This window comes from Rhineura floridana, chromosome 9 (genome assembly GCF_030035675.1).
Source record: "Rhineura floridana isolate rRhiFlo1 chromosome 9, rRhiFlo1.hap2, whole genome shotgun sequence".
Classification (NCBI taxonomy): Eukaryota; Metazoa; Chordata; class Lepidosauria; order Squamata; family Rhineuridae; genus Rhineura; species Rhineura floridana.
The window spans coordinates 112,323,637-112,340,265 of NC_084488.1; the positions used below are offsets into that span (position 1 = coordinate 112,323,637).

The 16,629-nt window shown below is 41.5% G+C and overlaps 1 protein-coding gene across 4 annotated transcripts in view; it reads left to right on the top strand.

Annotated features, from left to right (window-relative positions):
• WDFY3 (WD repeat and FYVE domain containing 3) overlaps positions 1-16,629 on the top strand; it is a 241,145-nt gene that overhangs the window by 102,663 nt on the left and 121,853 nt on the right. For all 4 annotated transcript variants that reach the window (XM_061583316.1, XM_061583318.1, XM_061583317.1 and 1 more), the window contains 3 exons: positions 11,127-11,304; positions 12,415-12,629; positions 14,480-14,592. In XM_061583316.1, coding sequence (XP_061439300.1) covers positions 11,127-11,304; positions 12,415-12,629; positions 14,480-14,592 — 506 coding nt within the window. The remainder of the gene's footprint in view (positions 1-11,126; positions 11,305-12,414; positions 12,630-14,479; positions 14,593-16,629) is intronic.

Sequence of the window (16,629 nt, forward strand, 5' to 3'; positions counted from 1 at the left end):
AAGTACATCAAGACCACTTGCAGCATACAAGACACAATAAAATTTAAAAACCAATAAAAACATTAAAAACAATAATAAAAGCATCAATAAATACTGCATTGGTTAGGGAGAAATTCATGTTTCAAAGGCCTGTATGAAAAGTTGTTTTAAAGAGATGCCTGAAAGAAAGGAGGAATGGTTCCTGTTGAACCTCTGTTGGTAGGTAGGTCCACAGGGCAGGGCCTGACACACTGAAGGCTTGTTCCCTGGTGGAGACTATATGAAGTGATATTTATCAGCATTTAAACATCTAAGATTATGGTATGGATTTGATGTGGTTTGCTCCAAAAAGAATTATGACTTATTGTGTTGATGTATAAGCTGGACATTTTGAGGCTCTAGAAGTTGAACAAAACATGTAGTTTGCTCACAGAGAACTGGCAGCTGCATTTCTGTATTGAGCCAATGTGATATAGTGGATAGAGTGTTGGATTTTGGCCGGGAACATGTTGGTTCAAATTCCAGCTTGGGCACAAAGCTTTCTGCATGACCGTATGATTTTCTCTTGACTTAACCTACCTCATAGGGTTATTGTGAGAATAGAAGAGGGCAGGGGACTTACCATGAAGGCTGCTCTTGAGGTCCTTGAAGAGAGAGCGGGATAAAAATGAAAACTATCCATGGCAAGTCCCTTCTCCCAATTATTATTGTTTTCTGTAAGCCTTCTTGTCATCACACCTTGTTAGTTAAAATAAGGGATAAGCTGGGAGATTATCTTGTGACGTGGTTGGTTTTTCTCCTTGGATTCCATTCTTCCATTCCAGTCTTCTTCCTCGTTAATGCAATCGTATACATTTACTTGGAAGTAAGTCAGCTAGAGTTTTGGCTTCAGCTATTCTTTTTTTCTCTTCTATCAGTTTCTCATGTTCGTTGGTTTGGCATGGTTGGCAGAGTTTGAAGGTATTATTTGAGACACCTCTCCTGCAGTTGAATTTATGGGTCATTTAATTCCCTGGAGTGGAGAGCACAGAGCAATGCTCCTTGAGATTGCCTAAAAGGCTTTAAAAAATTAACAACAAAAAATAAAACAAATAGTAGTTGGCTGAATGGTGAGCCAAGTTAGTTCCCAAGTTGCTTTCTTTTTTGTTTTAAAATATTTAATAATTCTAACAAAATAATTCACCTAAAGGCTTTATACTAGCATCTTCTTCAACCTAGAGAAGGGTTTCTGTCACAGGCAGGAATGTAGTCGTCCAGGTTTTTTTTGGGGGGGGTGTCTTAGACCCCTTACTTTCAGGGGAGCAGGGTCCCAGCAGGGTTTCTATGTCTCCAGCATCCCACAAGCCAATCAGCATGAAAGGATGGTGTGTTGGCCACTGAGAAGAGTCTTCTAACATGCTTCCTTGTCCTCTCCTGTTGATTGGAGCCAATCAGAGTGGAAGGAGGTGAGTCAGCCCCTGAGAAGACTCTTCTCAGTAGCTCTTTCATGCTTATTGGCTCCTAGGAATGTCTGTTGTTGTGGGAGAAGGCATTAATAAGGATCTCATTCTCAACCCAGCAGCAAAAAGGAGGGGAGGAGACATGGCTGGGACTAACATGAAGGAACCCTGCACTTTTGAATTTGTCACTATACTACTGGCCATAGGCCCTGTGCTGTTCAACATTTTTATAAATGACTTGAATGAGGGTGTAGAGGGGAATCCTTACCAAAGCTGGGAGAGAGAGCTAACACCCTAGAGGATAGAATCAAGAATAAAAATAATCTTGCTAGGCTAGAACTACCAAGAGAAATTCAGCAAAGGTAAATGTAAAGTCCTATGTTTAGGCGGTACCTAAAAAAACACACATACATGTATAGGAGACATGAAAAATATCTAGATGTCCTAGTGCAGTGGTAGGGAACCTTTTTCAACCTGGGGGCCACATTTTCTTCTGGGCAGCCTTCTGAAGGTCAGATGCCAGTGGTGGGTGGGCCAGGGGGCCAGAGGAAAAGTGGTAGAACCAACAAATGTAAATTCTTCCTCTGTATAATAGGCTCATTTTTATAAATCCCTGCACATCCATTTCTATCCTCCATCTAGGTATGCACGAAGCATTATCAGAGTTCAAGACTGCATTAACAGGAGTGGTGTATTAGTTCTGCTGTATCCTGTTCTAGGCAGGTCACATCTGGGGTGCTATGTCTGGATCTGGGTGCCACATGTTAAGAAGACATTGACAAACAAGTGTGTCTAGAGGAAGGTGACTACATGCTGAGGGGTCTGGAAACAAAGTGCTATGTGGAATGGTTGAAAGAGCTGGTTATGTTTAGAGAAGATTAAGGGAGAAATTATAAAAGTCTTCAAATGTCTGAAAGGTTCTTACGCAGAAGATGGAGCAGACTTGTTCTTTGTGGCTTCAGAGAAGAACCAATGGGTGGAAATTGAAGGGAAGATTGTTTTGGCTAAAAGTTAGGAGAAACTTGTGGATAGTAAGAGCTGTTTTGACAGCAGAACAGATTGCCTTGGGACATGGTGGGCTCTCCTCTACTGGAGATATTTAAGCAGAGGCTGTGTGCACTCTTCTCCCTCTTCCTGATTTGAACTGGATGGGATTAGTTGTGGTTTATTTATTTATTATTATTTCAATTTATATACCGCCCTTAGCAGAATAGCTCTCAGGGCGGTGAACAAACAAGATAAAATACAATGTATCATAGTAAAAAATCACAAAAACATGTATAAACAAACAACAGAAAGCACAACAAAAATGAAATAGAACACAAATTAAGAAGGATACATGTTAAAAGTAGAAAGATTAAGAAAATTAAAAGATTAAAATGCCTGGGAGCATAAAAAGGTCTTTACCTGGCGCCGGAAAGATAGAAGTGTAGGCGCCAGGCGTACCTCTTCGGGGAGGCTGTTCCACAACTCAGGGGCCACCACAGAAAAGGCCCTAGATCTAGTAACCATCCTCCGGGCTTCCCGATGAGCTGGTACCCGGAGGAGGGCCTTAGATTCTGAACGAAGTGAACGGGTAGGTTCATAGCGAGAGAGGCGTTCCACAAGATATTGAGGTCCCACGCCGTGTAAGGCTTTATAGGTCAAAACCAGCACCTTGAATCTCGCCCGGAAGCAAATAGGAAGCCAGTGCAGACGCGCCAGAATAGGTGTTATATGCGAAGACCGACTGGGCCTCGTCAATAGTCTGGCAGCCGTGTTCTGCACCAGCTGAAGCTTCCGAACTGTCTTCAAGGGCAGCCCTACGTAGAGCGCATTACAGTAATCCAATCTTGAAGTTACCAGAGCATGAACAACGGAGGCGAGGTCGTCCCTGTCCAGATAGGGGCGTAGTTGGGCTACCAGACGAAGATGGTAAAATGCATTCCGTGCCACCGAGGCCACTTGGGCCTCGATAGACAAGGAAGAATCGAAAAGAACCCCCAAACTACGTACCTGTTCTTTCAGGGGGAGTGTAACCCCATCCAGAACAGGGTGAACATCCACCATCTGAGCAGGGAAGGCGTTCACCAGCAGTGTCTCGGTCTTGTCTGGATTGAGTCTCAGTTTATTAGCTCTCATCCAGTCCATTATCGCGGTCAGGCAACGGTTCAGCACATCAACAGACTCACCTGAAGAAGATGAAAAGGAGAAATAGAGCTGCGTGTCATCAGCATACTGATGGCAACGCACTCCAAAACTCCTGATGACCGCACCCAGCGGCTGCATGTAGATGTTGAAAAGCATGGGGGACAAGACCGACCCCTGAGGGACTCCACAATGGAGAGTCCATGGTGTCGAGTGATGTTCCCCAAGCACTACCTTCTGGTGACGGTCCGCGAAGTAGGAGCGGAACCACTGCCAAGCAGTGCCCCCGACACCCAACTCCGCGAGTCTCCCCAGAAGGATACCATGGTCAATGGTATCAAACGCTGCTGAGAGATCAAGGAGAATCAACAGAGTCACACTCCCCCTGTCCCTCTCCCGACAAAGGTCATCATACAGGGCGACCAAGGCTGTTTCGGTGCCAAAACCGGGCCTAAAACCGGATTGAAACGGATCTAGATAATCGGTTTCATCCAAGAGCGCCTGGAGCTGGCCGGCAACCACCCGTTCCAAAACCTTGCCCAAAAAAGGGACATTCGCCACTGGTCTATAGTGGTTCAAGTTATCTGGGTCCAAGGAGGGTTTCTTTAAAATGGGTCTCACTACTGCCTCCTTGAGGCTACCAGGGACTACTCCCTCCCTCAAGGAGGCATTAACCACTTCCTTGGCCCAACCGGTGGTCCCAGCCCTGCTAGCTTTCACTAGCCAAGATGGGCAAGGATCCAGAACAGACGTGGTTGCCCAGACCATTCCAAGCACCTTGTCCACTTCCTCGAGCTGCACCAACTGAAACTCATCCAATAATGAAGGACAAGGCCGTGCTCCGTACACTTCAATGGATTCATCTGTCGCAACATCGGAGTCAAGGTCCCTGCGGATACATGCGATCTTACCTTGAAAGTGTCCAGCAATTTCGTTGCAGCGGGCTTCCGATGTTTCTGTAGTATCGTGGGGGCCAGAGTGTAAGAGCCCACGCATGACTTTAAAAAGCTCCGCTGGGCGGCATAGGGATGATCTAATAGAGGCAGCAAAATAAAGCTTCTTTGCTGTCCTTACCGCTTTTGTATACAACTTATTGGTGGCACTTACCAAGGCATGATTGTATCCACTGGGAGTTTTCCTCCATCTGCACTCCAGCCTCCTCTCATGTTTCATCGCTCTCAGCTCCAGGGTATACCAGGGAGCTGTATGAGCTCTACAGCGGAGGGGGCGCGCGGGAGCGATCGTGTCAATAGCCTGGGTCATTTCCGTATTCCACAGTGCGACCAGGGCCTCGACAGGAGCACCAGTCCTATCAGCCGGAAAATCTCCCAGAGCCCTCTGAAAACCTGCGGGATCCATCCGGCTCCGGGAGCGGATCAACTTAATAGATCCTCCACCTTTGCAGAGGGAAAGAGCCGCTGTAAGTCTAAATCTCAGCAAGCGGTGATCTGTCCATGACAATGGGGTAGATGAAAAACACCCCACCATCAGATCACCATCTCCATGTCCAGTGGCGAAGATCAAATCAAGAGTATGTCCCGACACATGCGTTGGGCCAGTAGAAAATTGAGACAGCCCCATTGTTGGCATGGAGGCAATGAAGTCCTGAGCTGCGCCAGATAAGACAGCCTCGGCATGGACGTTGAAATCCCCCAGTACCAAAAGTCTAGGGGATCTCAAGAGCACCTCCGAGACTATCTCTGTCAGCTCAGCTAAGGAAGCTGTTGGGCAGCAAGGTGGACGGTACACCAACAGTATTCCTAGTCTGTCTCCCTGGCCCAATACAAGGTGGAGACATTCCAGACCAGTCGCCATCTGGACAGGGTGCTTGGTGAGAGGGAAAGAACTCCTATAGACCACAGCGACCCCCCCTCCCCGGCCCTCAGATCTACCACAGTGCTGAACCAAATACCCAGGTGGACAAAGCTGGGAAAGAGCAACTCCTCCCTGATCAGCCACCCAGGTTTCGGTTATACATGCCAGGTCGGCACCCTCCTCCAGAATTAAATCATGGACAAGTGAGGTTTTATTATGTACCGACCTGGCATTCAAAAGCAGCACTTGGAGAACCGAGAGCTGGCTGATAGGACAACCAACAAACCTGTGGGTATGAGGAGAACCGTAACAAGGCACAGACACAATTTGTCTGGAACAAGTTCCCCTTACCTGGCCTGTTCTCCTCCTAACGCCATACCTCCCATTACCCGTCACTACATTAATTGGGGCCCCCGAAAGCCCCCCCACGAAGGATGGAATCTTATTATTTATTTATTTATTTATTTATTTATTGCACTTGTATACCGCCCCATAGCCAAGATACGATACTGCATTATGGTTAAAGTCAACTACAGGTGGTTGGAGATAGCGAATTCACATGGGAGATGGTAGGAGTGGATGAGGCTGCATGATTCCACAGCATTTTTTTCAATCTAATCATAGTTAATAGATCACGAATGTTACACACGTGCTGGGCACATGTGCTGGTGATTGCTTAATTACGATTAAGCAAATGGGACTAGACTGTAGGACTGCCCATTCCTTGCATACGTGATGGCTCTTCTCCCCACCCCCAGCCAGGCTTGTTATCCATGAGTAAGATTGTCTTCATTTAGGATACACAGTGATACATAAAGATTTATATATAAAAGCCCTCATGACATCACCGCATGAGGATGGGAGCTGGTGATCTACGTGGCCTAGGCCTTGGAAGCAATGGCCTGGGCTTTGGAGGGCAGCAGCAGTGTGAAGGCCAGGTGGCAGATTTGATGACCCATTTGGTGATGGTAGGTGGGGTTGGTGAGCAAAATGAGCAGGGGTAGAGCCTCTAGTATTTTTTTTAAAAAAATACAAGCATGTCTCTAACAGAACATGGGGAAATATTTCAAATGTAATAAGAGATAATTCCAAATCTCTTCCTGGGGAGTCGCATTGTTTTGTGTTTTAAAACAGATTTTGTATACTATTCCTTGGGAAAAAATCAGTTTCTTTCATATTATTGCTGTATTTCTTAACTGCAATGAATTATTGATAATTCTTGTAAAACAGAGCATTACCAGCAATATTTAAAAGCTCAGTTGGAAAGGTAGAGACCTGAGACAACAAGATCTTTCTTAAGGAGTTTTTAGTTAAGATTTGTGTAAAACAGTTGGAAAATCCTCTTGGATGCTTGAAAAACTCTTATTCCAATGCAGAAAACTACGTATATTCTGGCATATAAGATGACTTTTTAACCCTGGAAAATCTTCTCCAAAGTCGGGGGTCGTCTTATACGCCGGGTGTCGTCTTATTAGGGTTGCCATATTGCCCAGATAGCTGGGTTTTACCCGGATTCTAAGCATGCCACCCGGTGCCCGGCTAGCCCCTTAGGTGGCCCGGATTCTCAGCTTTCATTTAAAAAAAAAATTAAGTTTCTAGGTGGTGCGGTTCTCGAGATATATATAAAAACGTCAGGCATCCCCCCCCCCCCCGGTTAAATCTTTTTTTAAACTACTGTATAGCACTTCGTAGCTTTAACCCCGCCCGTTCAGGATTTCAGCCAATCAGTGAAGTGTTTGTTTGGTGGCAGTGTCTGCAAAACTTCATTGCGAGGCCAGAAAATGGTGGTTTCCCCTCCTGTTTATCTGAAAATCTCATAAATTGGGTAGGTATATACATTTCAGTTTTTCCCCCTGTTGTGTGTAGGAGTCAGATCCTGGGCAGTGTTTTGAAAACCTTCCCAATAGTTGCTTTTGGGGGTAAAAACAGTGCTAATCCCATATGTCCAGAGTAAATCCTATTGAATTCAGTAGGAATTACTTTTGAGTAGACATGATTATGAATGTGCTGAAAATCAATGGGACTTTGGAGTGAATGTAAAAAAGAATTGTGTTTGTGTTCTCTTTCTGCCCCCCCCCAGTCCTATTTTAAAGCAAGTAGGCAGGGCTTACTTAGGTATTGCAGTTTTTATTCTGTAGGAAACTAATACTGATTTTTTAAAAACTAATACTGATTTTTCTGCAATGACCAATTGGTTTGACAATAAACTATTATATGGGCTGTATGTATTTATACATCTGCAGTGTGTGCGTGTGTGTATGGAGTCTTTCCAACACCCCTGTGAGGTAGGGTTGGAAACCAAGGCAGCTCACAACAAGAAATAAAGCCATTTAAAACCCAATAACCATAAAAACAAGAATAAACAGTTGCAAAACAGTGTAAAGTGGCATGATTCGGAATTTTGGGTTGTGTGAATGAAGTTGCTTATCACTTGAGGTTGCATTTCTGTCCCTGTTTGAGTAAGCCCCATTGAATACGCTGGGACTTGCTTCTGAATAAATAAATTTAGGATTGCACTATAAATATCTTTACAGTTTGTGTAAATAATAAATATATTTGATAGTTATGCTTATATAAATATTTCTTCATTTATCCTATTTTTGGTTTTTGGTTAGGAATCCTGACTGGTTGTGAGATGCTTAGTTTTTTGCCTTATAGGAATCTTGTTGTGGTTGGTATGGTATTACATTTAGGAAAGTGTTACTGCCTTCTGTATTTTTTTTTCCTATTTGCATTTCACTTATCTTTAACCTCACTCCGTTACAGCCATAGAAGCAACAGCAGCATATGCAAGATAATTAACTCCCATTAGTGATAAGAACAAGAATTTATAATTATTATTTCAATTAAAACAAGAGGCTTCTCAATACTTTGAAGAGGACCAGATATTTATTTTCTTTCTGAGCCCAGGACTGGGTCTTTCATGATGCCCGGTGTGTGTGTGTGTGTGTGTGTGTGTGTGTGTGTGTGTGTGTGTGTGTGAGCAGGAGAGTAGTCGATAAGACAGACATCCTGGCATTGATAATCGAATTAGCAAGGTATGTGTGGGGTTGTTGTACACTTCCAGGCTCAGTTTCATTTTGAGTATGGAGGTGGAACCTGTGTAGATGTGGTTATCAAAGGGAGAAGAAATTTTGAGTTAAGCAAAGCTCTGCTTTTATAAAACCTAAGAATCATACAGTACTTTGAATGTCTGAGTGCCTGCACCAGTGGAATACTGGAGGAACTTGTAAAACTTGCTGCAACAGTATTTAGAACTGAGCATGTGGTGTGAAAGACTCCTTTTCCTAACATTTTGGCTTGTTTTTCTCTGATTGTGTATTTTAATTGTTTTTACTATATTTGTAAGCTGTGCTGAGCTCTGTTTTTAACAGCAAAAGGGCAGGATATAAATTCTCTTAATCAATCAATAAATACTCCATAGTGTTGGAAACTAGAGTCTAGGCATTTAATGTTGCTTTTAAAAAAAAGATTTCTCACATCTTTCCCCAGTTTTTGGTGGTAATTCCTAGGCACAAAAACAAAACAACTGGACAATCCAAATATTAATATTTATAAGTTTATAAGTGACAGTTTTCCTGCTAAGTACCTGCATGTCATAAGCAGGGATAGTCTTATACGGCGAGTATATCCCAAACTCTATATTTTAACTGGAAAAGTTGGGGGTCGTCTTATACGCCCAGTCGTCTTATACGCCGGAATATACGGTATCTACTGATATTTATAGTTGCAAAACATTCAAAGGCCCTTTTGACTGGGTTGGCTTCTGTATATAGTCAGAACTCTTTTTCTAAGGAAAAATACATTTTCTTGATTATTAGAGAAAATTGTGACCCACAAAGTTGATAACTAAAAAAAATGTGTGTGTGGTTCTGGTGACAAATGTGCACATCCAACTGTCTGGCACTACTGTGACTTTTTCAAACCAGTAAGGCCCTTTTATTAAGACCAAAGCATCATTATCTTGTTGTGTTTAACAATTTCTTTCAAAGCCCTATGTGCTATAATGTTGCCCAAACTGAGCTAATGCCATAGTTTTGGTGATAGAGAAGAGGTTTGCAAGCAGTGCTGCCAAGAGCTATTCTTACTGGAATGTGAAGCAGTGTGTGTGGAGATGAGGTAGGGGATAGGTATGTATTAAATCTGTTTACAAGGGGTAGATTGCAGAGCAACTTCTGTTTGGAGGTGGGAGCACTCCTCTGAGACAATACTATAGGTAGAATTGGCCTAGCTAGTTCTGAAGAAAGGCATCCATCTAAATTCTCCTGTAATTTAAAAGGCATAAGGGGACTCTTTAACAGATGTGGGAATGTAATGCAAGTTTCTGTTTCCACTATGTTTCCTTGGGTATTTCGCATTCATTAGATCTAAACATACTCCGAAGCATAACCTCGTGTTACTAGCTAAGTTTATAGTTCAGCTGGGCTGCCGAGCATCTTATTTATTTATTTACTTACTAAATTTACATCCTGCCCTTCCTCCCAGAAGGAGCCCAGGACAGCAAGCAAGTGATAAAAGACTAAAAACATCTTTAAAATATCTTAAAAACAGAACATCTTTTTAAAAAAATATCTTAAAAACAATTCCAGCGCAGATGCAGGCTGGGATAAGATCTCTACTTAAAAGGCTTGTCGAAAGAGGAAAGTCTTCATTAGGCACTGAAAAGACAACATAGACAATGCCTGCAATATTTAAGGGGAGGGAATTCTACAGGGTAGGTGCCACAGCACCAAAAGTCCTCTTCCTATGTTGTGTGAAACGGACCTCCTGATAAGATGGTATCTGCAGGAGTACCTCACCTACAGAGCGCAATGATCAACTGGGTATATAAGGCGTAAGACTATCTTTCACGTATCCTGATCCCAAGCTGTAGGCTTTGTATACCAAAACCAGCTCCTTGAATTTTGCCCAGTAGCTAATGGGCAACCATGCAATACTTTCAGCAGTGCGGTAACATGGTGATAACCTGCCCCAGTGAATAGTCATCCTGCCACATTTTGTACTCACTGTAGCTTCCGGACCAACTTCAAGGGCAGCCCCACATATAGTGCATTATGGTAATCCAGCCTGAAGTTTGTCATTGCATGGGCAGTAGCGATCAGGCCATCTCAGTCCAGAAATGGCCTTGGCTGTCTTACCAGCTGAAGCTGGTAAAAGGCACTCCTAGCCACAGAAGTCACCTGGGTCTCTAGCTACAAAGATGGATCCAGGAATATTCCCAGATTAGGAACCTGCTCTTTCAGAAGTAGTACAATTCCATCCAAAGCAGGCAGTTGACCAATTTCCAGACTTAGGAACCACCTACCCACAGCACTTCCATCTTGCTAATATTCAAAGTCGTTTTATTGGCCCTCATCAAGCCCGCCACTGAATCCAGGCACTGGTCCAGGGCCGTAAAATCATGTGATTGAAAAATACAATCTGTGGCTCTTTTTGTATGCTATCTGATTTCTGTAGAGAGGTTGCCATACTGCATGCAGGCTCATCTCTATAGCCATAGATGCTAGTAGTGTGTTGCTGTAAGTTAGTATTCTGGAAAAGCCAGCAGGCTGTATCTATGTACTCTTTAACTACATATTTCTCATCTGAAAAGAAGATACTACCTGGAGAATTATATTATGGAAAGCAAATAATAGAAGATTACTAGTTTACTTGTAGAACATTTATATGAAGGCCTTGGCATACTTAATCCAAATGCTGTATTTTGAGAAAAACTTTATGTTTCAGGTGATTTAAAGGTCTGTTGTTTTTCCTCTTCTTCTTTAGGCATGCATATCATTGTAATTCAGCACCTCCAGTATTCTCTCCTAAAAATCCTGCTGATTTGAAACCGCACAAAGGAACTGTGCCTCTGCAGAGTTCAGATGCTGTCATCATCCATCCTGGAGCTATGCTTTCTATGTTGGACCTGTTAGTCTCTGTTGGGTCAGCTTCACAGCCAGAAGTGAGAACCCTTTCAAATATACCGCTTAAATGCTATAATATACAGTTTAAGTGCTAGAAGAAAACTAATAAAGGAATACATTGGGGTTTCTAGTACCTGTTTAAATCTAAATTGCCTTATCTTGAAGTTAATTTTGAGTTCTATTAGGAAGCAGTGAATTTGAATCTGTAAAGTTACTGGCCAGAATCCAATGAACAGCACAGCAGGTTCCACCTGATCAAAGAAGCTCTATGTTTTTTTTTCTTTTGGTCTGTTTCTAGAACAGTAGCTCCCTTTGCCACATGGCAGACAAAGCACTTTTGAAATGAGAGAGGAGGGAGTTTATGGTATGACATGAGGGTGTGTGGTGTAAAAACGAAAAGTCAGTAGTCCCACTGGACACATCCATGTATTTGTGTGTTCCTAAAGAAGCGCACTGGATTGCAGCCATTAAAGAAAAACATTCCCCATTTGAGAATTCTGCATTCAGAGAGAACTGGTGCCCATCATTTGATAGTCTCTGCTACCTATATTGAAAAAGCCAACATCAGCAATAGCAGCAACTTGCCGTTTCAAACCTGTTATTATTAGTTTGGGTTTATTTTAAAAAAAAAATGTACAAGCATATACAACATAAGCAGAGTACACGGTACCTGAGTACAGGCCTATGTGATGACAGGACTGTATTTGTCAGTGGATACCGTGAAAATAAGTGAGTGGAACATTCTGTCAATTTATAAAGTATGGCATAAATGTTCTTGGCTAAAGTTGATTTTATCAGTAAAATATTAAATGAAAATCTGAATTTATCATTGTAATATGATCTGTTTTAATATGTATTTTCTATTTTTTTATGCCTGTTTAATTGTGGTGGCCTATGGCTCTGAACAATAAAGATTCATTCATTCATCAACCAGGACCCAAACGGCTTCTTTAAGTATACAAAAGATCTTGTGGTTGTCCAATGGGATTTTTTACTTTTCTTTCTTTGAACAGGAGATCAGCATGCCATACCATACATTTTACTTATATATACAGTTGTTAATAACTGTGCATTGCACACTTCTCCTTAGTGTTTTCTTACATATTTGTTTTGTCCTTGTTTCATTTATGGTTGTGAACAATTTGTAGCATGCCCTGGATCTTCAGCTTGCAGTGGCCAACATCTTGCAATCGCTAGTGCATGCCGAAAGAAATCAGCAAGTCATGTGTGAAGCTGGACTCCATGCACGACTTCTCCAGAGGTGCAGTGCTGCTCTTGCTGATGAGGACCACTCTTTGCATCCCCCACTCCAGAGGATGTTTGAAAGGCTGGCTTCTCAGGCATTGGAACCAATGGTGCTGAGGTACGTGAGAAGAGTTGGTTTAATTCAAATCCTCATAATTCATGTCTGGTTGATCACAGATATTAATGTATTGTGTTGTATAGGCATGGAGGATTTTTCAAAGAGATAGAGGAATGAGTCAGATATTAAACTTGTGAGCAAGAATATTCTCACACTCATCCAGATTGTTCTTAAGTTACATATCTTCCATAATGCAGTTTATCATAGTACTGAGGGAATGAGATAGGTCTGTTGCACAGCAGAAAATTCTTTAAATAAGTCAACATTCAAAACTGCTTGACATGTGACTTCTTTCCTTCATGGGGACAATCTCCACTTTAATAAAAAGGTCTTGCGTATTGTCACTTTTGCAAATGCTTATTTTGCTTTAAGCACATAGATAATGAAGTAGAGGGGTAGGAGAGGGGGGAAGATCGGTAGCACAAGTGTAAATCCTTGCACTGACTGGACACTTACTTAGCGCTGCACTGGATACAAGCCTAAGCTTTGCTGTTCATCCTTTAGGGTGAGAGAGAGAGAAAAAGTTGAATTATGATGAATTGAAAACTATTTAAGTAGTTCAAATATGGCAGTGTGAAATGCCAGTTTATCCAGGGGCACTACACAGGTAGAAGCAGTGATCTACATACCTGCCTATCCCTAGTAATTGCATATTCAAATGTGTTCTGTGCATGTCGTTCCCCAAAGCACAGCTGGGAATATGCTCACTTCTGCAGCTTAGTTTACCAATGCCAGGATATCTGCATTATCAACACAACTGTTATGCTTTTGTTGTTTAGAATGATCATTATTAATATAATTATCACTGTTTGTACTTTTCTGCATTTCATTTCCTTCTGAGTTCACTATTTACAGTTCCCACACACACACCTGAAATTCAGGATTTATTTGATTATTTATTATGGAGTATTTCCTACTAATCAAAGTTCTCAAGGCAACTCACAATATATTTTAAACTCAATAAGATAGACAATGATACACTTCATTGTACCACTTCATGCACCTGATAGTGGACTGTAGTCCACAAAAGCTTATGCCATGATAAATTTGTTAGTCTTTAAGATGTTACAAGACTCCTTGTTGGTTTTGCTGCAAAGAACTAACATGTCCACCCCTCTAGAGGTGGCTATTTGCAATCTTAAAAGTGTATTCTAGATTTAATTGTTTTTAATGGTTGGATGCATTTTAACAAGAGAAAGCAGCTCAATTGTTTTCTGTCTGCCTGGAGTTTAGAATCACATTGAAGGTTTTTGTCATTCATTACACATTCAGTCTTCTGTGCCTTTATGAGCTGTAAAAAAAGTATTGGTAAAAATGAAGAAGAGAGCTGTTTGTCTTGAGAGTCTTAAGAAGAGCTTCTAAGTTATGATTCTGATAATCGGTTAGTTTGTCCAAACTGATGGCATCTGAAACCCAGTAATTGATGGTTCATGTGTCTATATCATCATCTGTTTCTCAATCTGTTATGTTTCCTAATAAAGGAAACATAACTATGCCAAGAGGCTTTTGACTCCTGCTAGCCATAATGCCTAAGACCACGTGGATACTGTGAAGTAGATATGGATTATTACAGTTCTGCTATTCACAATAGTTCTTTCCTGTAGAATAAAATGTTTTGTAAAGGATTCTAGATAAATGCTAGCTATTTATATATAGTGTAAACACAACAAAAATATTTTAGATTTACATAAATTTTTGTTTTTTACGTTTTGCCTTTTTATTTTCAGAATTGTATTCAAACACATTTAAACATGTACACATGTTCAAGTAGCAGCTGTTGCACTAATCAAATGAAAAAGAACACAAATGACTTAAATCTCTTCTTTTCCTCCTTCTCCATTTTTCACTAGGGAATTTTTACGTTTGGGAAATCCTCTGAACTGTGGAGCCTGGGACAAAAAACTATTGAAGCGATATAGAGTACATAAGCCAAGCTCACTCAGTTATGAGCCTGAGTTGAGAAGTAAGTGTTCAAATGTTTGAAATGGTTTTAGGGTACTCAGTAACAACTGTCAGAGTGATAGCTGGCCATGCTTTAGAACAATGTTTCAAAGAGTGAGCAAGCGAGATTTCATTAATATTTGTAGTTAATAGCAAGGAGTGAGGATTTCATAGAATCATAGAATAGTAGAGTTGGAAGGGGCCTATAAGGCCATCAAGTCCAGCCCCCTGCTCAATGCAGGAATCCAAATCAACTCCACATTTCAAATTCATGTTACTTCATTACTTCATTAAATGGTACAAGATAAAGCAAGTAAGAGCATAGTATTTTTTCACACAGTACAACATTAGGCTGTGGAATTTGATTCCACAAAATGTGATTATAGCCACCAGCTTGAACAGCTTTAAAAAGAGATTACACAAATTAATGAAGGATAAGGCTATGAGTGGCTATTTATTTATTACATTTATATCCCGCCCTTCATCCAAGAAGGAGCCCCGGGCGGCAAACAAAAACACTAAAAAATATTTAAAACAAGATTTTAAAACATATTAAAACAAAACAGCTTTAAAATACACACACACACACATATAAAAACAGCTTTAAAAACAGCTTTAAAAGCAATTCCAACATAAATTCAGGCTAGGATAAGCTCTCTACTTAGAAGGCTTGTTGAAAGAGGAAGATTTCCAGTAGATGTCTAAAAGATAACGCAGATGGCACCTGTCTAATATTTAACGGGAGGGAATTCCAAAGGGTAGGTGCCACAACAGTAAAGGTCCGCTCCTTGCAGAGCATAGTGATCGACTGGGTATATAAGGGGTAAGACAGTTTTTCAGGTAACCTGGCCCCAAGCTGCATAGGGCTTTGTTCACCAAAGCCAGAATCTTGAACTTGGCCTGGTACTAGTTATGATGAGTATATTACCTCCAGGATCTGAGATAGTTTGCCTCTGAATACCAGATTCTAGGGAACATGAGTGACAAAGTGCTGCTTTTGGTCTTCCCATGGGCATCTGGTTGGCCACTGTGGGGATGCTGGACTAGATAGGACCTAGATCTGATCCAGCAAGGCTCTTCTTTTGTAGGAAGCTATGTTAAAACATGCAGTAATTTTCTAGCTAGCCTCAGCCAGTTCAGCACTTACAAAAAAGAACAGCATCCTTTATTATACAGCCACGATTTTTTTGCAGCATTATTATACAGCATGGATTTTTTGCATTCCGCAATGTTAAATTGAAAATACCCCCCATGCCATTCTGATCCTTCCCATAAATTAATTTCAAAACAAAACCTTACAAAACTTATAGTCCTGAAATCAGAAACACTTGCTTAACAATCCTCAAAATTTTCATGGCGATACACAAAACAGTCAGAGAGAATAGAGAGTTAAGTGTAAAAAGAGAGAAAAAAAACAGACCCCTTTTGGACTTTTTTCTGTCAGAGTTCTCATAATCTGTTGAAATTAATTAAAAATCAGCCATGTTCACAGGGTACCTGAAATCCTATTACTAACCTTGCCCCATACTCGGACCTTCATCTTCTGCAGTTTAAAATTTTTAAAAATGCCTGGCTGATTTTTAATTAATTTACGAAATGCTGGCTTGAACTCAATGACTATGTCAGGCATGTTCAGTAAGAACCAACTGTCAGTGTTCTAAAAGCCAGACTCACAGCCGCTTGGCTTGGCTAATCAGGGGGAAAGGAGACTCCTATTCCCCTGACAGAGCTCCAGTGGCCAGACTAGTTTAACAGTCAGCTGCTCCGATTGAAGCTCTGTGAGGGGAACAGGGCATCTCCTAGCAACTCTCAGCACCCTTCATTAACTACACTTCCCAGGATTCTTTGGGAGAAGCCATGACTGTCTAAAGTGAAATAAAGATCTGGTGTGGATGTGGCCAAGGACAGCTTTGGTTTAAATTTGGGTGGAAGGCTACATGCGCCTGCTTTAGAATAAAAAGGTGGGGGAAACCTTGCAAAAGAATGATACTGTTCACAAGGTTTTCCTTTTGGAAAGGAAAGGGGCTTCCCCTCTGCCCAGTGCCCACCCACTCAATCC